The sequence below is a fragment of the Erpetoichthys calabaricus genome, chromosome 16, assembly GCF_900747795.2.
Source record: "Erpetoichthys calabaricus chromosome 16, fErpCal1.3, whole genome shotgun sequence".
Classification (NCBI taxonomy): domain Eukaryota; kingdom Metazoa; phylum Chordata; class Cladistia; order Polypteriformes; family Polypteridae; genus Erpetoichthys; species Erpetoichthys calabaricus.
Window position 1 is genome coordinate 34,902,264 of NC_041409.2, and position 27,077 is coordinate 34,929,340.

Consider the following 27,077-nt stretch of genomic DNA (forward strand, 5'->3'; position numbering starts at 1 on the left):
GGCAGTGAATTCACAGACAAACAAAGATCAAGATCCAAATGAAGATTATATATAAAGATAACACAGCTAGTAAATCTGAGTGACATTGCTCAAGTGAGTCTTCAGATAAAACCTAAATTTCCATTGTGTTGCTGGAATATATTAAAGTTGATAGAACATATTGTAGTTATTGGGTTACACAAAATACATGTGCATAAAAGTCACCATTTGAATGTTCAACTGGACAAAATGTAGTTTGTGCGGTCAGGTCATGTATGTGAATTGAAATGCTTTTTTTGATACCCTCAAAATGTTTTTCCCTATATTCAATCAAGCAAAGCAGAACAACAGAATAAAGACAAGCCCACTATCTTCATTTGCTTTTAGTGTTCTCATACTAAAAATAAAAAATAAAACTGACAACCATCCCAGTTACAACAGCTAATGGAAGAATCTGGTGGAAAAAAACAAGGAATATGTGTTAACAAAATTTGTTTAAATTGGGCTCCTTTCATGCCTTGAAAAACAAAGAAATACTTATGATAGCTATATGTTTCAGCTAATATTGTACAAGAGTCTAACAAGATGTGTAGTGTGCATCCCCATCTTGATCAAATTAGCCATGTTTCATCCCACAGACATCATTAATACCATCATACATACAGGAAACAGAGGAAACATCGATATTAATGGCTGCGATAAAGAAAAAGTGATCTGTGGATTTCTGTCATACATGCCACTTAGTAATCTATTGTATAACACTTTTGTCCTTTTCATTACTCTTGAATGAACTTTTTTCCCTTTCAGGTTATAAGCCATGTGACCCTCAAGTAATCAAGGACAGAGTCCAGCATCTAGATTTATGCTACCAGGAACTATGTGCTTTGGCAGCCCAGCGTAAAGCCCGCTTAGAACAATCTAGAAGACTGTGGAATTTCTTTGTTGAAATGACAGAAATTGAAAGCTGGATTAAGGAAAAAGAGAACATCTTCTCTTCATTAGACTATGGAAAAGATCTGACCAGTGTGATGATTCTACAGAGCAAGCACAGTGCATTTGAACATGAGCTGGGTGGCCGCCGTGCACACTTACAGCAGAAATTAAAAGAAGGAGAGAAGATGATCAAGGAAAAACATTTTGGAACACCTAAGATCCAACAAAGAAATGAAGACATTTTGTTCCAGTGGGACCAGTTGGAAGAGTTGGCGGCATTCCGTAAGCGAAACCTACAGGATACGCAGAGCTTCTTTCAGTTTCATGGAGATGCAGATGACATGAAGGCCTGGCTTCAGGATGCCTTCCGCATTATGTCCAGTGATGACATAGGCCATGATGAATATTCTACTCAACAGCTGCTAAAAAAGCACAAAGATCTTCAAGATGAAGCTGCAAAGTACCGGTCAACTATTGACACCTTGAACAAGCAAGCAAACAGCCTTCCAGATGACCTAAAAAACACACCCGATGTCCAGAGGAGATTGAAAGAGGTTAAAGAGATGTACGTAGACTTGATGTCCTTGGCAGATCAACGCCAACAGATGCTTGAGGACACCTTGGCCCTTTATACTATATTCAACGAAACAGAAGCTTGTGAGCTATGGATGAACCAGAAAGAGACATGGCTGGTGGATCTAGAAACTCCTGAAAAACTGGAAGATCTGGAAATTGTACAAAACAGGTAGAAAATTTTCTTAAGTTGTTGCAAAGAATGCAGTTTAATAAAAGTAAAGGAGAACAGTTCAGAACAGGTCTACAAGGTGTAGCCAGATTGTCTAGCAGTGACCAACAGATTCCTATTACTGCCTTATCAAGAGAAAGTTGACAGTTGTCTTCCTGTCTGAGCAAATATCGAGTTCTAACCACAGATTGGCTCATTTGTGTGGGATCAATTGTAATCACTAACCTTCCCACTAGACTTGCACTGTCTTTTGCACAATTTGATAGCTAATAACACAGTTGTTTCACTTTACCAGAGAGTAACGAGTAACGATTTCGTTGCAGCATTCTCTGTGGTAAAAGTACAATGCCAAAGCTTTCTGATTATATTCACAAATAAGCAAACACTATGAACAACCAAAAGGACACTGACTTTTCCTTTGTCTTTAGCTTCAATGGTCAGTAAGGGGCTTCTGACAATTTTGTCTCACTTCTGGTGAACATCAGCAGCAGCTTGCACCGACAGGGCCACGCTTCTTTTCACTTATGAATACTCTTACATATTCCTTGACACACAAGACAAAGAAAGGTAGACAGACTTATCTGGGAATTATTGCCCTTTATCCTGTATCCATGTGCTCAAGCCATATCTGCTTCAGACTTTATTATTCTACACCTTCTTTACAAGCATAGACAAGCTAGGCAGCACTTTCATTTATAAATTCATCATGTTGCTCCTTCTGCTTTACCAATTACTCAGTTTTTCCCACTCCCAGGCTAACATTATTAAGGAGGCTTTCTTCAGTTTCTCCAATTATGACAATTTTTCCTAAAATAGCCACCAAATATGAGGTTTAGCCACTTTTCCCTAACACAGCCATTAAAATATGTATGGATGCAAAATTATTTAATAGAAAGGCTGTCCTAATCATCAAAATTCTTTTTTTCTGAAAATGACCAAGAGTTAAATGAAGTCGAAACAAGTATGAAGTATTTTAATGGACAGTTGACAGAAACATAATGAAACTGCTATCTGGCACTGCCCAGAGAGAGGGCACCAACTTAATTTTGAAATAGCCTTAAATCCCACCCCCCTAAAAAGACATGCATATTAGGTTGACTAATGACACTGGCCCACTACATGTGAGTGTGAATGTACTAGTTAGTGTAGATAGATAGATAGATAGATAGATAGATAGATAGATAGATAGATAGATAGATAGATAGATAGATAGATAGATAGATAGATAGATAGATAGATAGATAGATAGATAGATAGATAGATAGATAGATACTTTATTAATCCCAAGGGGAAATTCACATAATAATAATGTAACCAGAATTGTTCTGTTCCCTTCAAGGTCGGTGCATATTAGTATCAGTGCAGGCTTCAGTTTTTTATGACCAAGTATTGAAATATGCAGTTTTGGAAAGTAAACAAATTAATTAAGTAGTATAGGCTGTAGGTTGTAGTTTAGCAAATTAATCAATCAAAACAAACAAAATAAATTTAGAAGTTTCAGTATAGTCCAAGAAGCATTTTTTTCTGAAGTTCTTAAGGTGATGTCTGCAACAACTGATGAAGCAAAACTGAGACTAACTGGCATTAGCGACTTTGATGTAATAATTTTGCAAGTATTTTTTTAGGTTGGAAATTCTGGGTCAAGAAATGAACAATGTAGGAGGAAGAGTGGAGCAAGTAAACAGTGCTGTGAAACAGTTGGAAGACAGCAGGCACCCTAGTGTAAAAGAAGTGAAAGACTGTCAGAGTCGCCTTAACAAGAGGTAAGGGGGACATCAGTGCATGCTATTTCCAGTTTTAATTGTTGCTCCGATTGCTTTGTTTAAAACTTTCCAATATTAATGTACTAGTAGGCAATGTGGTTCAGTTGCAAAGGACTCAACTTGAAACTAGTTCAGTCTTCACCTCTGACTTACTGGTAATATTGACAATGTCACTTAACCTGGCTGGGCACAGACAACTGTAGATTATCCTCTTCTTGTAAGTCACTTTGGGCAAAGGTGTCAGCCTAACGCAAAATAAAAGTAATTATTTATAAGTCATCTTTCCAAGGATATCTGGTGTTAATAAACCTGGCCTTGCATTTCCATATATGCAGTGACTGGTAAAATGAACAAATGAAACAAATTTAAATAAAATTAGAATATCTCTGGTCTGGAATCTGCTCTGTGGTGTTGCTGGCTAAATGCCACCCATCAACTGCAAACCACTGGCCTTCAGATTACAAAGACCCTCTGCATTGGCGATCTCCCATGTGTGCGATGTCAGACTAGCTCTTTGCCAGCCCTGCCCTCTGCACACCTGGACTATTACAGTGACATACTGTGTAGTTCAGCAGAAAGCTGTTCGATCCCTTTTGCTACATGACAGTTTGAACCACTATGCCATTGAATTTTTATCGCTAAATTGTTCGGTGTCAGACATATCCATTTTCTGAACTTGCTTATTAGACGTGGTGTCTAATACAGAATCGGTGAGATGCAAACCCTATTCAAAAAGCATAGAGAACAAGTCAGGAGCCAGTCTTGCTTAAGACTTGGCACAATCACATTAGAATAGCACTTCTTATACATACATAATTACACATACACACACATACACACATACTGTGTATATATATATATATATATATATATATATATATATATATATATATATATATATATATATATATATATATATATATATATATATATATCAGGTCGAGACTCAGACTACAAATGCAATGAATGTAATTACTCCGATTTACAGGCTGTCAAATAAACGAACTACATGCCATGGCGCAGCATAAAGGGGCTTCGTCTCTGACGTCCGAGGTTTGATCCCCACAAGGGGAGCAGTAGAGTGTGTACGCCTGATGAGCCCAAATAAGGGTGAAACATGTGTCGCATACTCTTTTCATTATTTGACAGTAAACTATGTAACATATATATATATATATATATATATATATATATATATACTGTATATATATATATATATATATATATACTGTATATACGTACACACTATATATGTAAAATGCCCACAGATTCTGCCGTATGCTGTACTGTATACTGTATAGACATACATATTTGTAGAAATGATAATGTTTCCGCTGGCTTTAGGGAAGAATATAAATTTTAAAAAAAAGTACAAAGTTTTATAATTAAGAATTTTTTATCGAATCAGTCCATTTCTTTGTAATCTCTACTTGCTTGTTGAGTTGGACATTAAATACACAAAATGTTACTTCCCAATCTGCAGCAATCTAAACTTTGTTGTTTTTCAGAAAAGCATCAATTCCGTATTTCCACTGCATTAGAAGTGAGTTCTATCTATACTGTACATATTTCAAGGCAAAATTAAGAAATGTGTGATGAAAATCTTGTATATTATCCTTTTTATATTAGGCTATTTACTGTATGGCAAGAAACATTTTACTTTTCTAAACTAATTAAATTTTGATCCTAGATAAGTATTTCAATCAACAAACTGAAACCATAATGTTTCATGTTCTATGTTCGTTTCTTTTTTACAATTAATTACAGCAGAAACTAGAGATATTTAAAAGGTGATATTTCTGTACAATATAACTCTCGTACAGAGTTATATGTAACTCTGCACATATACTACTGTACAGTACTACAGTTTGTTAGTACTGTATTGTACTGTCATTTTGTACAGTATTACCATCTGAAGTCATCAAGTTCTAAAAAACAAATTTGAAAAACAGTGTATGCTTATTTAACAATTTATTTAAAGAAATGTTCGATGATTTCAGATATCTTCTGAATCTTTAATGCTCACTGAATTATTGTTTGCACAAACATTGATAGTTACATAGATAGTCAGTTTTCTTTATTAATAATCATGAGATGGATCTATGGCTGTCATGCTTACAATTTTATTGAGGGCAGTGACCTAACTAGCTGAGATAAATATGATGTTCTGTAGCCCAGATGAAGATATATAGTAATTAGTGACTTTTAAATAAACAAATATCTCTCTTATTTGGAGGTAGTACTGTCTGATCCTTTTACCAGACTCAGACATCTGTTTGCTTTTAAGTCCCTCCTACAACATTTACTGGCCTTGAGGAGTCAAGTGAGCAGAAGCCATCTCTGTCTGGCGCATGCGTATTTGTTTTCTGCCCCTTCAGAAGACAGTCTGGAAATTTCTACCAAATTATTTTCAACATTGATGGTATACTAAACATTACATTTGGAGGGTTGGGGAAGCTGAGGAGATCTTTGCTGCTGCAGGGATATACTTTAATTCATACTGTGATTGAAAGGAACTAAAATGCATTTTTCACCATGCTGGATCTACAATAATTAACACTGCACTATTGCACATGTAAAATAAACTGAAAGTTATTGAGTAAATTCTAACAGAAACGCATATTTTGATCTACAATAAAAAATAAATGTCTAAATCTTTGCCAGTTCTGCAGTGAAGAAGACTGTCTTCAGAAAGTATTCACTTCCTTGAATTTTTCACATTTTGTTTCTGTTACCTCCAAATTGTAACACACTTATATAATGTTTTCTCCCTTCACTAACACAATAAACGTAATATGTTCACAAATCAAAAAATATTTTATTCATTCAAGAACATTCCTTTCTCCAGATTGAAATGCTTATACCTCTCATCTGAAATCTACTCAAACTTTGTACGTAGTCCCTAGCAGTAATTACAGCTATGAGTCTTTCTTTGTACTGGTATGTGTAACAATACAAACGCACACACGTGTGTGGAGGGCTGGGACAGAGTCAGCCAGATGTGTGTCATTTCATTTTAGAAGCTGTCCCATGTGGACATTTTGGGGAGTTAGTCTATTATGGCTCAATAACTTGACAGATCTTTTATGTAACCCCTTAGGACTCGGGTTTGTGGCTAATCAACAGCATTTAGTCAGCAACACCACAGAGCAGAACCCTGAGTGGAGACAAAAAGGAAATTCATATTAAGAGTTTAATCATTAGTGGATTTTTAAGAGGGGTTAAAATTAAAAGCTCACTGCTCTGTTTGAGGACTTTCAGCTAAAAATCTACAAACTTTATTAAGACCACTTTTAATGTACAAGTATGTATATAACCAACTAGCGTACACTGGATAAACTGACATCAGAAATGACAAACCACTGTGTGAGGTGCAAAAGACAGTAATGTTTTAAACCCACACAGCAACCAAAGTCATAAACCTGTATGCTGTTTAGTACCACATGCTGCTTAACATGAAGTGAACAAATAAAATATTACTTTGTGATCTCATGTTGAGCAGCTTATGGTACTAAAATACTAAGTTATTAATTGAATGAACTGTGTAAATCATGCCCTTATAAGCATATAGATTGAAGCACTCCACCACGTCTCCTCTTCAATATCTGTTTTACAGATGGTTGCTAAGAATTTTAGCGTGCATATTTGAAAATAGTCCTTACTTGGTAAAGCAATAATGAAAAGGGAATTCCAATTGTACTGAAACCGACTGGTCTGTTAAAGAGTGCTTATCATAAACATAGGCATGTTTTATTAAGCTGAAAATTTGCTGAAGCATTCCCATATTTATATTTTTGCCAAAGTGGACACAGTGCTGCAACTTGGCCCGTGGTGTTTTTAAACAAATGCAATTGAAAATCCTATTCTTTTAATTCAGTTGACAGTAAATTTAAGAACATCAATCCATTATATATTATGGGCACATTTAACTCACTGAAACTATTTTGGTTTCAAGAGTTTCACTTTCAGAGCTATGCATTTCATTCAATAGATGAGCATTCAAAAAGTCAATGCTGAACAACATCAAATTGTGTTTTTCCCAGTTTCATGAATCATGATCAATTGCTACAGCACATTAACAAAAAGTATGGCAAGTTTCTAAAATTCCTACTTATTTTGCTCTACATGCACTGTGAACTTTATTTTGAAAGTGATAACTTTCTGTTATTTCGTAAATATGTTCAAGAATTTAAAACTAATATAACTCTATTTCATATTAGGTGGGAAGCCTTCAAAAAACTAGTGGAGAAGAAGAGAAAAGACGTGGACTCAGCCCTTAGCCTACACAACTATGGCTTAGAGTGTGATGAGACCGAAACGTGGATTTTAGAAAAGACTCGGGTGGTTGAGTCAACCCAGGAGCTAGGAAAAGACTTGACAGCGGTAATTACTATTCAGAGGAAGCTCTATGGTATTCAGCGAGACCTGGCAGCCATTGAGTCTAAATTAAAGTTCTTAGAAGGAGAGGCTAGTCGCTTGGCAAAGGAACACCCAGAAAATGCAGATGACATCTTGTCAAGGCAGCAAAATCTCAAAATTGTGTGGGATGATCTCAAACGGACACTGAAAGATCGCGAAGATTCACTTGGGGAAGTCAGCAAGCTACAGAATTTCTTGCAAGATCTAGATGATTTTCAGTCATGGCTTTTCAAAACACAAAAGGCAATTGCCTCAGATGAAATGCCAAACTCTCAACCCGAAGCGGAGCAGCTCCTCAACTTACACCATAACTTGAAAAAGGATATTGATAACCATGAAGAAGACTTCCATAAAGTGAAAGACACGGGAGTAGCAGTAACTCAGGAAGAAACTGATCCCCAGTACCAACAGCTGGAACAACGTCTCAAGGGCCTGGACACTGGCTGGGATGAGCTGCACAAAATGTGGGACAGTAGAAACAACTTTCTGTCCCAGTGCTATGGATTCCAGCAGTTCCTGAGGGATGCCAAGCAAGCTGACTCTATTCTCAACAGACAGGTAAGACCAGCAATACTGCCCCCATCGAATATATGGCGTGTTTATGTTAACATATATGCTCAAAGACCAAAGGAGTGGTATATGGGTTTATTCTTGCTAATTCAAGGTAAATATAATATTTATAGTTCATCAAATGGCTTTTTAGCAGTTTTGATCACTCTATTAAATGACTGAGTGTGAAATGCTTGAAAACTAACATTTACTTCTGGTACTGAAATTAATGAAATTCTAGTAACTTACAATTTAAAAAATTAGGTTTTTCGGTACTTTTTTAGTACTGGTATACCATGCAACTGTACATCGAACAGAGAAGCCTCTCTTCTCCCTTTTTCAGTCCATCACACTCATTTTTCTTCATTCCTTATAGTCACATTATATGCATTATACTTCCAGCAGAGCACTCATTGGTTGTTAACTCTCACACACACAAAAGACATCTCCTACAACTTAAGACAAAATCAAAGCTGTTTGATTATGTTGTTCCCTGTCACAGACTGCTATGACTGAGTTGGTGGGGATGTCAGACTACATGGCAGTAGTAACAAGACAATTCCCAAAGAATATGTAAATGTAGACCACAAATGAAAAGTTGTGTGTATGCCATGGGTTTAAATTGCAATCCATGTGTGTAATGTCAGGCTGTCTCTCTCTTAATCCCCTGCTTCTGCAGGCGCTTGAATTATTAGAATATGTCTGTATGTGCTTTGCACATTTAGAATTTTAAATTTTGCCCATTCTTCAATGCAAATTTTCTCCAACTCTGCCAAATTTGATGGAGAGCATCAGTGGGTGACAATTTGCAGGAAATACCACAGCTTCTCAATAGTTTTGGCTTCAGCTGACTATTCCAAAATGTTAATTTTGTTTTTATAGTAATTTCTTAGTAGTTTTAATTATGTGCTTTTGATCTCTGTCCTGCTGTAAAATTGGTCTTTGCCCTAAATGGATGACTGAACTACTATAGAGAAATAGTTCTACAGGAGCTGAAAAAGAAGTCCTTTTCAGTATGCTTAATTTTGACTTTGCAACACAGTAAAATGAGAAACAATCAAAGGGGATCATTACTTTGTGACTGCACTGTAGCTGTCCACTTGCCCGAGCTTTAAAGATCTTCATTAGTTCCTCTTACCATCACAGTTCAGCTCTTCCAGACTTTCCTCCACATTGTCTTGCATTTTATAAATTAACCTGCAGAGTCAAATGATGTGTTAAGTGAGTAGGAGATAAATTTACAGTGACAGCAGACAAAACCAAATCTTAGCAGCAGATTTGGCAGAGCTGAAGTTTTCATTATGAAAGGTTGTTATGTTGTGTGGCCAATTTAAAGGTTTCTTCTTTGTCCCTAGGAGTACACTCTTGCCCACACAGATCTTCCCAGCACCCTGGAAGGAGCAGAAGCTGCCATACGAAAGCATGAAGACTTCATGAGCACTATGGACGCAAATGAGGATAAAATTGCAACCACAATTGACAATGGCCAGAAGTTGATCGATGATAAAAACATTTATTCTGACAGGGTGAAGGCAAAGATTAACTCTATTGAAGATAGGTAAGATGTCATTCTGAGTGACAGGTTTACTGTAAAACGTACCTTTCACACAGTAAGGCAACCAGCATATCTTCATTTTTTAATTATTGCCTTTTTTAAAAAGTGCTTTACATTTTACATTTATTCAATTATTATTTAGGACTATGGGGGCAACCAGATAACCTGGGTACACCCAGAAAATGTCAGTTAAACTGGCAATGATGGTTTATTCATTTCTTAATACTGCAAGAATACTGCTGGTAATGATTTTGTGTATCCTTTTAATGTCATTAATAGTGTCATCTAAGTCTCTTTACAGTTCCTTATTTATTCGTAAACATTTGTTCATTGAGTTACAACATTATAACTGGAAGCAGTAAAAGCAGTGTAATATTGCTATGTCTGTTGCTTCTTTTTTAATATCACTCTGTTAAAAACACCTCTATGGTCATAACGAAATTACACAGTTGACATCAAATCTAATGAAGTAAAACTATCTTTTTAGTCCAAAAGGCCACCATAAAAATATTCCAGGCATCAACAAAAAGCAGATTAGATTAGATTTTCTTTTTCAAGAGCTATGCAGGATAGTTGTTCACCACAAGATTTCATGCAATAATTGAGGATATGGCTGCAACAGGGAGAGCAGGTCAGGGAAGAAACCAAGAAAACAACTACATGAAGAGATCCTCATATTTCCAGTTACAGACAATATGTAGAAAACCGCTCACCCCAAAAAATGCATCCACCTCTGTCTCTTAACAAGGCCCTTCTCCCCCCAGTTGCTCAGTTTGGCTGGGTGGCTCTAAGAAGAGTCGTAGCTGTTCCAAACCTGTTCCATTTAAGAATTATGGAGTCCACTGTGCTCTTGGAAATTATGCTGCAGAAATGTTTGTAGCCATCCCCAGATTGTGTCTCAACACAATCTTGTCTCTAAGCTCTGCAAACAATTCCTTCCACCTCCTGACTTGGGTTATGCTCAGCCCTAGGACCTTCAATAGATAGGTGTGTGCCTTTCCAAGTCCTCCTGCCTCCGGGCACGTCTCCCCCCTCTTCTTTTCCTTCTTCTTCTTCAGCCAACAGTAGCCCAATTTCCGTTACATATTCTGTTTCATGTTACATATTATGGGAAAAAAATGTTTAAGAACCAGTTGATGCGATAAGCCAGATAGAAAGGACTCCTTCTAATGCTAATAGAGAAAATGAAAAGGGGTTCAAGTTAAAAAAAATTAAGAGAAAGATCTAAGTGACTAATTGACTATCTGACTAAGGCAGAGTGGTGGCTCTGAGGCTAGGGATCTGCACTGGCAATCAGAAGGTTGCTGGTTTGAATCCCGTAAATGCCAAAAGAGACTCTGCTCTGTTGGGCCCTTGAGCAAGGCCTTTAACCTGCAATTGCTGAGTGCTTTGTGTAGTGAGAAAAGCGATATATAAATGCAAAGTATTATTATTATTATTAATTGAATAAATCTACTGAAAGGGTTTGCTCAAGAAGATAATGTCCAATTGATTTCCTACAGTATGGTTTTTTATATGCTTGCTTATTGCAGGTGAGCTCTTATTCAATGTGTGATTTGTGCTCAGAATTTTTCGACAATGACAGCTTTCGCAATTTCGTCTATCTGTATACTTGTATATGGTTGAGATGACAATAAAGTTCGCTTTGGCTTTGACTTTAAAACCCATTTGGACATTTAGAAATAACACTCTAAAAATCGAATTCGCTTGTTGTATGAACAGTGCATTACAGTTGTAGACAAGCGGTTTCTGGACAGATGATTGGAAGCTGATAGGGAAAAATAATAATCTTGACCCCGGTTCACCTTACATAAAAAGGTTCTTAAGACTCCAGCAATATATAAGAATTTTATTTTAACAAATTTATCTTTAGAGCACCCTATGCCCTCTACATGTAAACACAGGAGTGCCGACACTCCTTTGTTAGACAAAGAGTTTGTAGAGTATGAATACACAAGAGAATGTTTAGTACATAGCTGATAACATGTTCATTAATATAAAGCGATCTATATTTGGGACATTAGTTCGCCCTGTATTAGGTGATATACAGAGATACTTGATACTGATAGTCAAGAGCGACCTTGAGACTGTATTCTAGAAATAACATGTTCTACTTAAAGTAGTTAGACAAAAGGCAATATAACTGAAAACCTTAATAGACAAGAAATGTTGCATAAAAGTTTTATGCAAATCACACCAAAGAAAGGGTATCATATTGACATGCGAGTAATATTTCTGTAGATTACGAGAATTATCTTACATTACCACATTTGTGAAAGTTAGAAGTGAGGGGGTATCCAAAGCTGACCTCAAATGCATTTGAGTAATGTGTTAAGTGACTTATAAAATCACAATACTACAATAGAGTAATTTTTACAGAGTCATTGTCATTATTTTCCAAGGTGACCTCAAATCTTCTAGTATTCTACCAAAATAAATTCTGTTCCTCCCTCTAAGACAAGCCTCAAAAATGCTGGATTGCTTAAAAAAAGTAACTGCTGCTAATTTACTAATGTTTATTCTGCTTTTTAAAAAGGCATTTTGATAGCACTAAATGAGTTTAAATATACTAACATAAATAATAAAAAACTAATATAAATATTTCAAAAGGAGAAGCAGGTACAAAAAAGTCTGAATTAGCATAAGCTGCTATAATTTGAGGTGTTCAGAAGAAATGTAATGAATTAGAAGTAAAAAATGAAACAAGGACATATTTGAAATATTAAAAGATTTAACTCCAAATATTCTCAATTGTAACAGAAATGTGTCATTTTTTCATCCTCTGATATAGAGTCATAGAGGGATAGGTCCCTAATAAAGGGTCAAAAATAGAATAATATTTATAATCAGTGACTTTGAAACAGTCTAAAATGGCACCACACGTGCTTATGTTTGAAATTTGTGGCTCTTAGAGGGCAAGGACCACCAAGAATCAGATATCAAATATATTATCATATTCGTGATCAGCAACCTTGAAGTAACATTAAACAACATTTCATATACAGTACCTACTGTATATTACGGATCCCAATTTTTTTTCAAAGTTTTGTGAAAAGGAGAGACTTTGACTCCTTGTGTCCCATGAGAAGATGAACCCTTGTGGTCAGCTGATGTCGCACTCACACCTTCAGGTCTGTCTGATCGTTTTTGCTGAAGAAGCCTATTGGTTTACTCTTTATTATGAGGGTGTAATTTCCTGCACAAAAGGGCTTGTAGGGTGTAGAGAGTTTAAAAATTGTAGTGACCTCCAAAAACCATAGCTAGACATCTAGACAAACTGAACAGTATATCTTATGTTGGGGTTTTCTCATAGTAGTGAGTCAAAAGGCGCCGGACAAATAGAACTGAAGTATTTCAACAGAGCTGTGGAATAGGTACACAAAACCAACTCTGAATCCTCAATTTCCCGTATCACCAACTCCAACTCAGACTCCACTATTTACGATTAGACTATTACACTGTATTTACTTTTTTGAGTGAAAGCACACAAGATACAAGACATTCCATCACTGCCTTTGTGAATTTTCAGCCTACTCTTTAGCACTCTAACCTGTTAAAATTCAGGTTTAAATGCTGTAGCAGTGTTGTTGTGGCTTACAAATGCTGAGTAACATTAAACATAAGACTAAACTTACAAAAGGAAGAAAGAAGCTACATTTTTATCAAAAGTCTAGGAGAAAACATAGTTTAGTTGAATCAGTATATGTGAAATTGGAAATTTTAACACATTATATTACAATTTGTACTTACTCTGAATCTGTGTTGGAATATCTGGACAAACTCCAACTTCAGTAACCCAATAATTGCTTCTGAATTCACAGCCCTGTAATTCTTATGAACAGAAGAAGACGTACACCTAAATTGTTTATATTTTCAAAAAACACCTACCATCAAAAGTCAAGATAAAACAGCAAATCAAAATATTCAAAACTCTAATCAACACAACCTTAAAATAAACAAGGTGCAACATCTCTTGCACTGACTCAACAGTGCTACTGACTGTCCCTTTTGAATTGTTATGTGTTTCTAAAAAAAACAAGCAATTTTGATTCTGTATCTTCAGCAAAAACTTGCAATACTCATCAATAACTTTTATTGGGTATTTCCTAGTCGACAACAAAACAGACTAAAGTTTGGGCAAAATGACCTTTTATTGTACTTTGCAGGCAATATAATATTACGCATTGATCACCTCGATTTCCATGAGCCAACTTTAGCTGGCAACTTAGTGTTGTGTGAAAAAGTAAGCAGACTTCATGAAGTGTCTTTCTTCTTTTTTTAACATATGTGGACATATTCAGATTTTATCTTCATTTAAAATGTATCTATAGACAAAGATGATGTTATATAACAAACATTAGGCCACATTTACATTTTGTAGTCCACTGTATAATTTGAATAAACATAAATGCTCATTTTGCCTGTGGAAAAATTAAGTTCACCCCTACATTTATGACTAACTCAGATAACTCATATTAGAATCAGATGCACTTAGATCAGGTACAGATAATTAGAACCTAATTTGGGGAACCTCCTCTGAACCTGTCATTTTTATTTAAACCTCAGACATTTAGTTTGGTTTGCTCTTTGTCATCAAACTGTGTTTTATGACCATGTCAAGATCAAAAGAGTGTTTTGAGTCATTTATGAGGGAAGGTTGCAGATGCCTATGAGTCTGGGAAGGAATTTAGAAAGATCTCCAAACAATTAGAAATCAATAAATTCATTGTCTAGAAGATCATTGACAAGTGGATAAGATTTCAAAGAACTGCCAACTTGTCAGGCCAGCAAGTTCAGTCCAAAAGCAGAATGCCAGATTCTGAAAGATGTCTCTAAGACTCCAGGAACTTTCTCACAGGTAACTCTTTCCACTGTTGATGTTGAACTGTACGAGTGTACCGTTTGAAAGAAGCTGTGCAAATTAGATCTACGCAGGACATTGTGCAGAACAAACCAGAAATAATATCAGGACAAGACTTACGTTTCCCCATGAACATCAGGACTTCTAGAACAATGTGCTCTGGCCAAACAAGGCAACGATACAGTTATATTGTCACACTACCAAAAGACTGAGTAGTGAACACCAAAGACAGCATTTGACCAGAAGTTCCTGATACTAACTATAAAGTATGGTGGTGGAATTGTTTTAGTTGGGCCAGGCTGCTTAACTCCATCAGTGCCTGGGCAGCTCACCATCATGGAATCCACTACAAACTCTTCATACCAGAGGGTGTTTGAGGATAATGTGAAACCGTCTGTCAGAAGATTGAAGTTAAACAAAAAGTGGACCTTGCAACATGATAATGATACTAAACATGCAAGTAACTCCATAAAGGAATGGCTGAAAAGAAAGAAATGGAGCCTTCTGGAATGGCCAAGTCCAAGCCTGGATCCCATTGAGATACTGTGGAGGGGCTCAGATTTGAAACAGGCTGTGCACACAAAACACCCTCAAACATTGTATGGCTGAAAGAATTCTGCATAAAAGATTAACAATAATGTTCACTTGTCAATGTCAGAGATGGCTAGAAAGTTACAGTATAGGAAACAACTAGCTAGTAGAACCAAGGACTTACTTTTTCCACAAATTAAAATGGCATATCTATTCATTTTTCATTAAATAAATTATTGCAATAGTCAAATTTTTACATCTCATTTAACTAAAGATACTTTTTAAATAAAGATCACATCTTGATATGTTCACATATGTTATGAAAAAAAAAAAGATTTCATAGGATGAACTTACTTTTTCCACAAGATTGTTGCTAGCATTACAAATGTTAATAAACAGCTTGCTAGCCATACAAATAGAACGGTATAACTTCAGTGTTCGTGTGTTAAATTGTACAACCAACATATAACATGGCAGTAGAAAACGTAATATTTTGCAGTCTTCCCACTTTAATATTTGGTTTGTGCTAAAACCAGAAACTGCAGCTGCAACATTTGGTGCTGCGACTCTACAAATAGATTGATTTCCGTAAAACTAGGCTTTTGTGGATGGACCAGGGTTGCTAGGCGAGGGGGAATCGCCCTATTGGTGGGAAATTATCGCCATTTGAGGAAATGCTAAGGTCTATGTTTGTGTTCAGTCCCTCTGAGCTGTCTGATTGGTCAGGTTGGTTTTGGTGATACAACAGAAAGACAAAGTGCTAGTGACTGGCACACAAGGAGAAGTCAAGGCATAGGAGGCATGCCGAGAGTCGCCTTCAAAGATGGGAAATATAAAAGTGTACAGGGGATGAGCAAGTTGCCTCAGAATGACAAAGTCTGAGAAGCAGGCTTTATGGGAGCGCAATCAAGAGAGAAAGTGCAAGGCAAGAGAGGTTCAGACACATGAGGGTACTATGCAAAGGCAAGGAAGGTAAATGCAGGGCAAGAGATATCAAGTATTTTCATATTTATTCTGTTACTGGTCTTTAACAGGTAACAAGGGTAATCTATATATATATAAAAGTCAATGTGTGTATGTATGTATGCATGTTCCAGCATCACTTCCAAACGGCTGGAGCGATTTTCATGAAACTTGGTACACATGTTTCTCATTGGTCAACTAAAAATGCAGTAAAGTGAAATCAGCCCTAACCCACTCCCTTCTGGGTAGGGTGGGGGGTGATCTTGCGGTCATGTATGCATGATATCATCCAGTTGACACTCGGAACGACTACCAGAGTGCGAACTGGAGGTGACTGCCAGCATTCTTTATGTTTGAGCACCACTGCGCCCCTGTTGCTTTTCAAATTAAATAGAGTTGGCCGGTTCCGAGTCTCAATTGGATGGTAACATACATACAAGACTGCAAGACAAACACATTAGTGAGTCTTTATTGTTTGTTAATTTATTTTTATTTTTAAAGTTGTGTTTTTTTTAATTATGTTTTTCTCAAACAAAAAAAAAAAACACTTTATTTTCCTCCCGGGCAACGCTGGGTAATTCAGCTAGTATACAATATTTGCTCTAATGATTGACAGTTTGGCACCTAATTCACTGTTCTACTTGTTCTGTTTAATTCATTCATTGACACTGAAAACTATGTGTGATGTAAAAAAATGCTGGTTTAAAGTTTTAAAAGCTTTTTGGTTTTATTATTAAGAACCCCTTATTCTTAACAGATAAACTGAAAAAAATCAGTGACTAGCAAAAAAAGAACTAAACAGAAATGTATGTTTTACTGAGTTTTTGTGCCCATTTGTTTACTTCTGTATCTTCATCTCTCATATTTTCCATCCCTCCCCTCACTAATGCAGCCACTGCAGAATGAATCCATTAAGTAGGATATTGATCATTGAGTATGATGTATATTCTCTTAAATGGGCTTTTATAGTTACTAAAGCAACCCAGGATACGTATATAGTGTTCATTTGTGCAGGGATTTTAACAGCCCATACTGTAAACACTTTGAAAATTGCTTTCCCAAGCATGACCACTTCAAAGTCAGTTTCATCTCTTGGCAGGTACAACGCTAATCGCCGAAGAGCTTGGGAAGTATCCGCCAAGCTAAACGACAACGGTGCCTTACAGCGTTTCCTGCAAAATGCCCAAGATGTAAGTTATGCCAGAGCCAATGCTTTTACTTTAAATCCACACTGGTATATGGCTTGATACTATCTATTTGTTTTTAACCCAGCTAAAGCTCTGGATTAACGAAAAGATGCTGACAGCCCAGGACACATCCTATGATGAGGCCCGCAATCTGCATAGCAAGTGGCAGAAACATCAAGCATTTATGGCTGAGCTAGCGTCAAATAAAGGCTGGCTGGACAAGATTGACCAGGTATGTGCCACAGCAAGACCACCCATTGTGAACTGTAGCTCTGAAATATGGTCATGTATATTTTAAATTGCTGGGAGTGTATTTACAGGTTTAATGGTATTTGTGATTGTGTGTAGGGAGTCTGTCCTTCAGAAAGCCCACGTGGTTGAAGCTGCCTTCCATCGTTGCATTCATTTGTTAAGTGAAGTTGTTTTTCCATTATAGGATCATAAGGAAGGAAAGCCAGTGCCAGCAGCATCGGCACCAGCTCTGATTAGAATGCCCTTTCATCAAAGGGCACACTCACAAACATACGCTAAATTATTTATTCTAGGTCGTTACTCATTAATTAGGTGCACATGCTTGTTATCGGGATATGGCAGGAAACTCAGTCAGGGAAACCAAACAGTGCAGCAGGATCAGAGTGTAGTTCATTTCATTCTGTCATTTTGGAAAAAAATGTTATTAAATTATCACTTTTCATTGCTGTTTTGTTTGCTTTTTCTTGTCAAGTGTCTCTTTTTGATGACATTACCAGCTTTCCAGCTTTGAGATATTGTTCCCATGATGCTACACAGTGCAGTGACTGGGACACTGTTCTGTAAAAATGGTGCTGTCCTTCAGATGAGACATAAAACTGACTCTCTGTGGTCATAAAAGATTCTTGGGCATCTTTTGTAAAGGGTAGGGTGCTTCCAAATGCCCTGGCTAAGCTGCCCTCCATGGCCTGGTTATTCTGCCTCCCTTATCATCCCCTGTTTCTAAATGGCTCACCAACTCCCTCACCCCTTCACTACGTAACAGCTAATATGTGGTGAGTGTACTGGCACAAGAATGGCTGCTGTCACATCATCCAGGTGGATGCTAGATTTTGGTGATGGTTCAATTGGTTCCCCAATGTGCATGCAACTCACTTTGAGTGTCTAGAAAAGTGCTATATAAATGTAACTATTTATCTCAGAAGATATTTCTGGCATTCACTAAACTAGGGGTCCCCAACTCCGGTCCTGGAGGGCATCAGTGGCTGCAGGTTTTCATTCTAACTTTTTTCTTATTTAGTGACCTGTTTTTTCTCCTAATTAACTTCTTTTGAATTAATTTTATTTGACTTGCTGTTGAAAACTCAGACCCATTTATTGTTTCTTTTTCCTTAAATTACAACCAAACAAACATACAACATGAACCAAAACATGACCAACAAAACATAACCAACATTGTCGATCATATAATATCTCAAAATAAAGAAAGGTCCAGGTCTCAGGAATGCTGATCTGCTCAGGTCCCCAAAACATTTTAACAGAGTTCTTAGAAAAGAGAAAATCAACAATTTTGGAAATGTATGTTATTGCACAATGAGAGCAGCAACGAGCCATGGAATTAAAGAACGGGTTTAATTAATGATAAGACTCAGTGCCTAATTAAGCAACTGGTTGGAGTGAAATTGGTTGGAGTTTGAGGCCCTGACTTAGTTGGTCTTCTGTTGACTCACTCACTTCATATTTCATTTCTGTTTGGGTGCCATCTAAGGAAATAAATGAAGCAATTCAGAGGAACAATGAAGAAATTCAAGGGAACAAATCTTAAAAAACAAGCCAATTAAAATGAATTCAGACAAACGTAATTAGCAAGAAAAACAGTGCACTAATTAAGAAAAGGGTTAGAATGAAGACCTGCAGCCACTGGAGCCCTCCAGGACCAGAGCTGGGGACCCCTGCACTAAACTGTCTTCAGTGAGAATTGTTTCATTATGTCAGAAGACATGACACAGGAAAACATACGATAAACAGATGATGACTAGGCATTTTAAGGTAGTGTTGCTTCATGTGGAAGGTTGTGTAATTCTTCTAATTATTACTTTGTACATATCCCAAACAGTAGCATACCTTATTGTTAAGGTTGTTTCTGTGGCAAAGCAGGACTCCCTTTCTGATAGGTATTGATGTAGGTAAATAAAGGGACCTGTTATGGGACTGGTAGCTGGGATATGAGTTTCAGCATTCACCTATTTTGTCCTTCTGAGATGTGCAAGAAGTCACATAGGCTGAGATGTGTCTCTCCCAAACTCTGGGTATGTTAAGGACACATTGAAGTGTCTGGAGATTATTATAAACATGGAAAAACACTAGAAAAAGACGTGGTGACGCAAATCGTGGTCTGAACCTTGAGATCGAAACTAAACAGTGGTTACCCAAAACAAAAGAACAAGATGATAACTAAGAGTCAAAGATAAAGCAGATGTGCTGAATAAAAGAACAAACAGAAGAAACATAGGATATTGGATCAGGATATGGCACAAAATAGTAACAAGGTCAAGAAGAAGGCAAGAGTCAAAACCAGGAGATTAAATAGACATACTGTACATCTAAACCGAACACGTTAAACAAATGCTCATTATGAAAGGAAACTGTTGTCGGAAAAAAAAACAATGACCTTTCAGTAAACTCCTTAATTCTTTTAATTAAAGTCTTTTAGAATTTTGTAGGGTTACTAATGGTAATGTGCTGGTTATAAATCACCGCATAAATTAATGCTATTTTGATGCAACCTCCTAATGACCAGAACCTAAAGTGGCAGCACACATTCAAAAAACAAAAGTGGTATCATGGCAGAACCATAAAAGATAACTAATCAAAATTACATAATTAACAAATAAAAATCTAACAGATGATAGATGTCAAAAGAACATTGACCATTAGAATAATTTATTGGAGGAAAGAAAAATTAAACAAAAACTCTTGTAACTTCCAAATTCATGACAGAGAAATTCAAAACCACGAGGGCCTACATAGAAAAAAAGCTAACTGATACTAAATACTCATTTCAAGTTGTTCTATCAACCAAGCGATAACGTATACTGTTAATATACTGTGTATTTATAGAGTAATTTTTACTAAATCAGTGTGGCAATCAAGGTCACATGACCAGTAAAATCTCTTGCATAAATAAAAAAAAATCCCAAAATATGCAGGAAAATACATATAAAAGGTTGTGTAATACCGCCAGATATAAATGTGAATTTTGTTGTAACATGTTTTTGAAGTTGCACTGAGAGATGCAACTGCCTGTCCTACAATTACAGTATTTGATAAATAAGGTGGTAGCCTGTTTTTACCTTCCATTTTGTTTATACTGTAAGAGCAACATTTGAATCATAATGACAAATCACATTCTAAAAACAACGATGCAGAAATGGACGTTTTAATCAGACTAAGCTTTGTATGCCCTTTCAAGCAAGAGAAGTTTATATACAAAGGCTAACTGATAAATCTGTCTAAAATATTTAGTAAATAGATTTTATGCATGCTACTAATATTGTTGGACAAAGTCAGGTAGAAACACTTTTAAATTAAAAAAAGAGTTAACAATACAGATATATCAACATAGTAATCTAAATTAAAAGTTTAAAAAACTGAACCATAATCGCTTCAGTCATATTATACAAGGGTCGTAATTTTCTTTATTATTTTTATCTGTTTATGGCAAGTGTTACATTGATTCTGAATGCACAATAATAATAATAATTCCAGACTTTGATATAAAGTTAATACAGGCAGAAATTATAAAGTATAAAATAGGAAATGGAAAGAGACATCATGAAAGGTTCAGGAACAACTGCTACCCCGTTAAATTTAAGAAAACCAAAGAGGCTGACAGCAATACGCTTGCACTTTAAACATCTAAAACAAAGAAGCCGAGGGCATCATGCTTATGATTTAACGCCACTGTTGAGCTCTACTGAATCGATTTGTTTGCGCTTGCAAATTGATTCCAATGATTCCCTGCATAAAGTTATTCAGAATGAATGAATCGTTTACAAACAGCCCATCACTACTTCTTTGGGATATGGGAGGAAAACTTGAATGCTCAACGAAAAAGTGAGACAAAGGAAAAACATGCAAACTCTACCCAATCAACGACCAGGCAGCAATTTAAACCTACTGTATGTCTCTGAAACTAGGAGGCAGCAGCAGTAACCGCTATGTTACCACACAATCCTGTAATTTTTTTTGTCCATCAGTTTACTATCTAGGGGTTTTAATGTTGACATTCAAGCATGATGCTGACCATCTCCATTAAAATGTCCTTCTGCCTTTAACACCCACAAAGCCCCAAAGGCCAAACAACAATATCTTATTAGTGTTTCAGGTAAACATCACATTCTGTGAAGTGAGCAGCTTTGCATCTCTGATTGTCACTGAATTGCCACCTGTCTGACACATGTTCTTTTGTGTAATTTGTGAATCAGGAGGGAAAAGACCTGATGAGGACTAAGCCAGAGTTTGAACCCATTGTTCGGGAAAAACTAAAGGAACTTCACCAGCTTTGGGATCAACTGCAGTCCACTACAGAGGAGAAAGCACAGCGCCTCTTTGATGCAAATCGTTCAGAATTGTTTGATCAAACCTATGGTGAGCTGAACAAATGGCTGGATGAGCTGACTCTGCAGCTTAGAGCCGAGGATGTTGGGAATGATCTAGCTAGTGTCAACAGACTTTTGAAGAAGCATCAGGTAAGCTGTCTTCTTATCATCTGTAACATATGACACATTATCACTATACACTTCATCATTTTTTTTTTACTTTACTTGAGGATATAAACACTGCTTGACTGAGAAAATACAACATAATGATTGAGGGTGCTCCTATTCTAGCCACTGTGTGCATGTTTATGATTTTATTAATACATTTTCATTCTAAAACTTATTTTAAGAAATGCATCCCCTACACATAGCATGTATTGAAAAAATATAATTGTATTATTTTATATTTATTACAATGCTAGCTGGCCCAGTCCATGATACGTCATAGACTATTGGTCTATCACTTATTGTATATCTAAGTCCAGAAGTGTCATCTAACTGAACTGTCATGGAACTGCAGTCCATGGCACCTATGACCTCACTTGTGACTCGCTCACTCAAGGATATATGTCATATGTACTAACAAAATGAATTGCTGTTTTCATTCTAACAGGTGGTACATGCAACCAGCACCACAACCTAATAAAAGAAATTTTATATAGAAATGTTAGCATATAGTAAAAGGTTGAAAGAGGATGATCTGACCACAGGGTCTCAAAATTGGGCCTGTGAGGCCAGCATGCACTCTTTATAGCTGTTGATGGAATCTGTTATTTGTTTATTTAAGTTATTTCTGCTGTCATTTTGCTACATCAATGAAGGCAGATGAGGGCAGATCACCAGAATGTTTAATGAACTAATATCCCTGCTATCATTCTTTTATTATTATTTTTTTCTAATATAAATTTTCATTTATTAAGTTTTAACACCATTTCAGTTTATCTGTTGCCTTATTTATACTGTATTTGGTATAGGATTGATAGATAGATGTAGACTGACCAGTTTTACACCAAGTCCTTTTTACACCAAAATAGCAAAAAAAAAAAAACAGTGTCATCCAGACAATTAACAAAAGCCATAATAGCAGTCCAACTCTGATCCCACACAGTTTAACTACGAACTCTAAAGGCAGGCTTTCCAGCCTGCATAAGCCAAAAATGAGGCTCAAGCTGTTAAAATACTCAAGAAATGCCCCATTGAGGAGATCATATCTGTAGAGCTCTGTTCTCTTGGACAAAAACAAACCTATCCCTTTATATTTCAAGAATTTCTTAATGTTAAGGACCCTAACAGGTGTCCAAGCATTATTGCAAGAGATTAAATAATTAGGAGCCGCTAAATGGTAGGCAAGATGTAGTCAGGAGGCAGGCAGAAGTGAAAAGCCGACAAGAGAAAAACAAAACCAGGTAGAAAAGAATTAAAGGGCTGAGCAAAAATATGTGAATCAGTCCTAATGCAATGGCCTACTTAGCATTCAGCTAACTACACTAATGTCACATTCAGTGATGGTCACATGACGATAAAAAACAAGATTGTAACAGAGAATTATATTTTCATTTCATTATGAATCCAAAAATAAACCTCAGGAAACAGTTCCTCATAAATTGAAGTCATAAACCTTTTTTTTTTCCTCATAAATTGAAACCATAAAGAAACCCGTATAAACACACAACGATTAAATAATAAAAAAAAGAACAAAAAAGGCAAGGCAAGGAAAAGAAGATGAAAAAACAAACAAAAAGGCAACATAAAGGAAACAAATCCAGTCTGTGATCCAAGATCAGAATCCAAGAAAGCAAAGTAAATCTAAAAAATAAAAATAGAAAATTCACATAACAATTACAAATTTGATCCCAATTTAACAGCATTCTGTTGTGATTAGGTTCTTTGTTTAATTTTCTTGTGTGTTATTTTTCATGTTTTTGAGAGTCTGAGCACTCATTTTAGTTTTTCTGTAGCCTTTGATTGTGAATCTGGTTCTGTTCATTTATTTGGGCTATTTTCATCACGGTCACTTTTATTTTCCCCATCATTGTTATAATCTCCCTACTTCTATAATTTTCTTGAGTAAATTCCTGTGCAGTTCCTATCAATGTACATATGGATTATAAGATTTTGAGACTCGAGGAATTTGAATTTGGGGTTTAATTTTTTTCTAGAAACTGTTCTGAAAAAGTTTGTTGTTTAATCACATCCTATCGTGGGGCTGTGTTGTTTTCCATTTGGGCGTCTCTGTGTTGAATTTCTCTTTTTGCCAAATCCATGGAGATTTTTCCCAGAATTCCCAGGGGTGTGCTCTCTTGTGATGTCCATTTTGCAATAATACAAAGATCACCCATATGGACATTTCTCAGGTATCCAAGCTTGGCGAGTGAACCTTGTTTTGCTGCATCAAAGGATCTTTATTAAGTCTTTCTTGGTTTATCAAATCTCTTCTATTGTTTTTGACTTTGAAAGTCTCAATCATGTTCTGTCTTTTTTTTTATAGATTACTTACCCCATGTAGTTTGTAGTGGTGGCTGAGACAATATTTTCATGAATTGTTTCCATGCAGAACAGTGATAGCACAGTTTCTGATAGAATGGGACTCAATGGTGACCAACACTGGACAACAACAAATAATATCAAAAATGTCCATGAAAAACTTATGTTACTCCTGCAGCATAATCCACACATCAATTCAAAATTTGCAATCTCGCATGAAGAGTTTCCTGTTTGTGCACTTCTTTCAATTTTCAGAGTTATTTATTTATTAATATTTTAGAAAAAAATAAATGCATTGTGCACATTTTGAAGATATGACTGGATGACTTGCCATGTGGAATATGCACACGAGATTTTTTTCTTCGACATTTCTGATATTGCTTGCAGTTGTCCAACGTTGATCACCATTGGCTCGTGTTCTATCAGAAACATTCTATGTCCATTCTAAATGAAAATATTAGATTAAAAGTTTTTTTTTCATCCACCACTACCAACTACATGGGGAAAGTAACATGATAAAACAGTATCATTTTTGTTTGAAGTATTCCTTTAACCCAACTTGTATTAAAAAGTGTACTTTTAAGATTTATGCAACATTTAGAGTAAGAGAAAATAAAATAAATGTGCTTATAACTATACAACTTTTCGGAGATTATTTCCAGGATTGCATCTTCCTTGTAAATCAAGTGACTGGTCTTGACTATTGGGGAAGAGTCTATCATGATAGTAAAAGCAGAGATAAAAAGTAAAGATTTCATCCAGCTGCTGTGTATTAGATTAGATTAGATAAACTTTATTAATACCAATATGTAATGCATGTCCTGTGCTTCATAATTATTCAAAATACAGTAATTATATTTACAGTATAAAGCCTGGCCTATCTGCACTATTTTGTAATAGGTGTGGCAATGCCATTTTTAGGCAAATTCAATAATATCTCACTTGCACTTATGTTAATATTATTGAAGGCTTTTGGATCTTAAACTAAATACTGATTATTATATTTGATCTGTTTTGTGGAACTAGTTATGAAACAAATGTCTTAAAATTCATGTTGCATTTTTAAGCAGCACTGCTGACTTTTAATCAGTTAATGGAGAGCAATTACTGTGGTGTATGGATGGGTTTATATATCTTCGTTTCCAGATGACATTTCCCTAGAATAAGCACTAGCTGCAATCAGGCTGCTCACTTGTTTTGATTATTTTTTGTTCCCTGTGCATTGCCCTTTGTGACATCTGCTGGCAAGCCCAGCGTGTCACACATCCCACAGGTTGCCAAGTCCCAGCTGCTTTAAAGCTGGGTGCGTCTTTTTTTAATCACTGCAGACTAACAGAATTACATTCTGTCCTTTTAGTTCCTTGCATCTCTTAGCCATCTACTAAAGCCAACTGTCATTTCTTTCCAGGTGATGGAGAAGCAAGTGGTGGAGAAAAAGGCAGAAATGAATGAGCTTCTGAACCAGGCACAGCTTCCTACAGAGGTTGCTGGGCTGCACCAGTCCCTGGAGAGTGACATCCAGCAGCTTCAGGCTCCTCTTCAAAACAGGAAAGAGAATCTCCTGGCCTCTAAAGCGGTGTACCAATTCTACCGTGACCTGGCAGATGAAATTGTGAGTTAGCCCTGAAAAAGGGGCATCAGATCATTTTTGTGCCTAATAAGACCCAAAGTGGCTATAAGGAGTTGGGAGTGGCAAGAATAGTTGGCCGAAAGTCAGGCAGTCATTTTCTAACCCGCTTAGTCCTGAACAGGATTACAGAGATCTGCTGGAGCCTATCCCAGCTAGCATAGGAAGCAAGGCAGGAAGAAACCCTTGATAGGGTGCCAGTCCATCGCAGGTCAAACACACACACTCACACATCCAACCCAACTACACACTAGGGACAATTTAGAATCGCCAATTCACATAACCTGCATGTCTTTGGACTGTGGGAGGAAACCAGAGCACCCGGAGGAAACCCATGCAGACAGAGAGAGAACATGCAAACTCCACGCAGGGAGGACCCAAGATGTGAACCCTGGTCTCCTTACTGCAAGGCAGCAGTGCTACCAGTGCACCAGCGTGCTGCCCTTGGTTGAAAGTGGAATACAGAACAGTAAGGAAAAGAAATGCAAAGTAAAGAGCTCTAGGAATTCTACAGATTGTACTTTGGCTAATGAGTGATACTTAGTATACCTGACAGCGGCAGCCCAGTCGCACCCCCAGTGCTGGGGACATTTCTGACAGGTTTACATGCGGCACCACCAACTCCACCAAGTTAGCTTTCAGCTTCTCTGGGAAGCCTATTTTGTAGATGTGTAGACCTCCACATCTTAACAATGGGGACTATGATAGCTTGGCAGGTGACTATCGAAGGCAAGCTTAGGCCAAGAAAATTACAAAGCTAAAGAGATACTCCACTGAAAAAACAATATTTTGTTTAAATGTTATTCACCCCATGTGCTTTATAGTGACATCTGTTTTCATGAAGAAAGGAGGTAAGAACGTTTATAAGTCAATGGTCAGAGTAGTTGACCAATGCAGGATAACAACAAAC

The 27,077-nt window shown here is 36.6% G+C and overlaps 1 protein-coding gene across 1 annotated transcript in view; it reads left to right on the forward strand.

Moving 5' to 3' along the window:
- The window catches only part of sptb (spectrin, beta, erythrocytic), a 178,136-nt gene that overhangs the window by 94,122 nt on the left and 56,937 nt on the right, over nucleotides 1-27,077 (forward strand). The window contains exons 14-21 of the mRNA XM_028822033.2: nucleotides 787-1,657; nucleotides 3,283-3,420; nucleotides 7,641-8,397; nucleotides 9,744-9,946; nucleotides 17,398-17,488; nucleotides 17,571-17,717; nucleotides 21,943-22,206; nucleotides 25,949-26,152. Coding sequence (XP_028677866.2) covers nucleotides 787-1,657; nucleotides 3,283-3,420; nucleotides 7,641-8,397; nucleotides 9,744-9,946; nucleotides 17,398-17,488; nucleotides 17,571-17,717; nucleotides 21,943-22,206; nucleotides 25,949-26,152 — 2,675 coding nt within the window. The remainder of the gene's footprint in view (nucleotides 1-786; nucleotides 1,658-3,282; nucleotides 3,421-7,640; nucleotides 8,398-9,743; nucleotides 9,947-17,397; nucleotides 17,489-17,570; nucleotides 17,718-21,942; nucleotides 22,207-25,948; nucleotides 26,153-27,077) is intronic.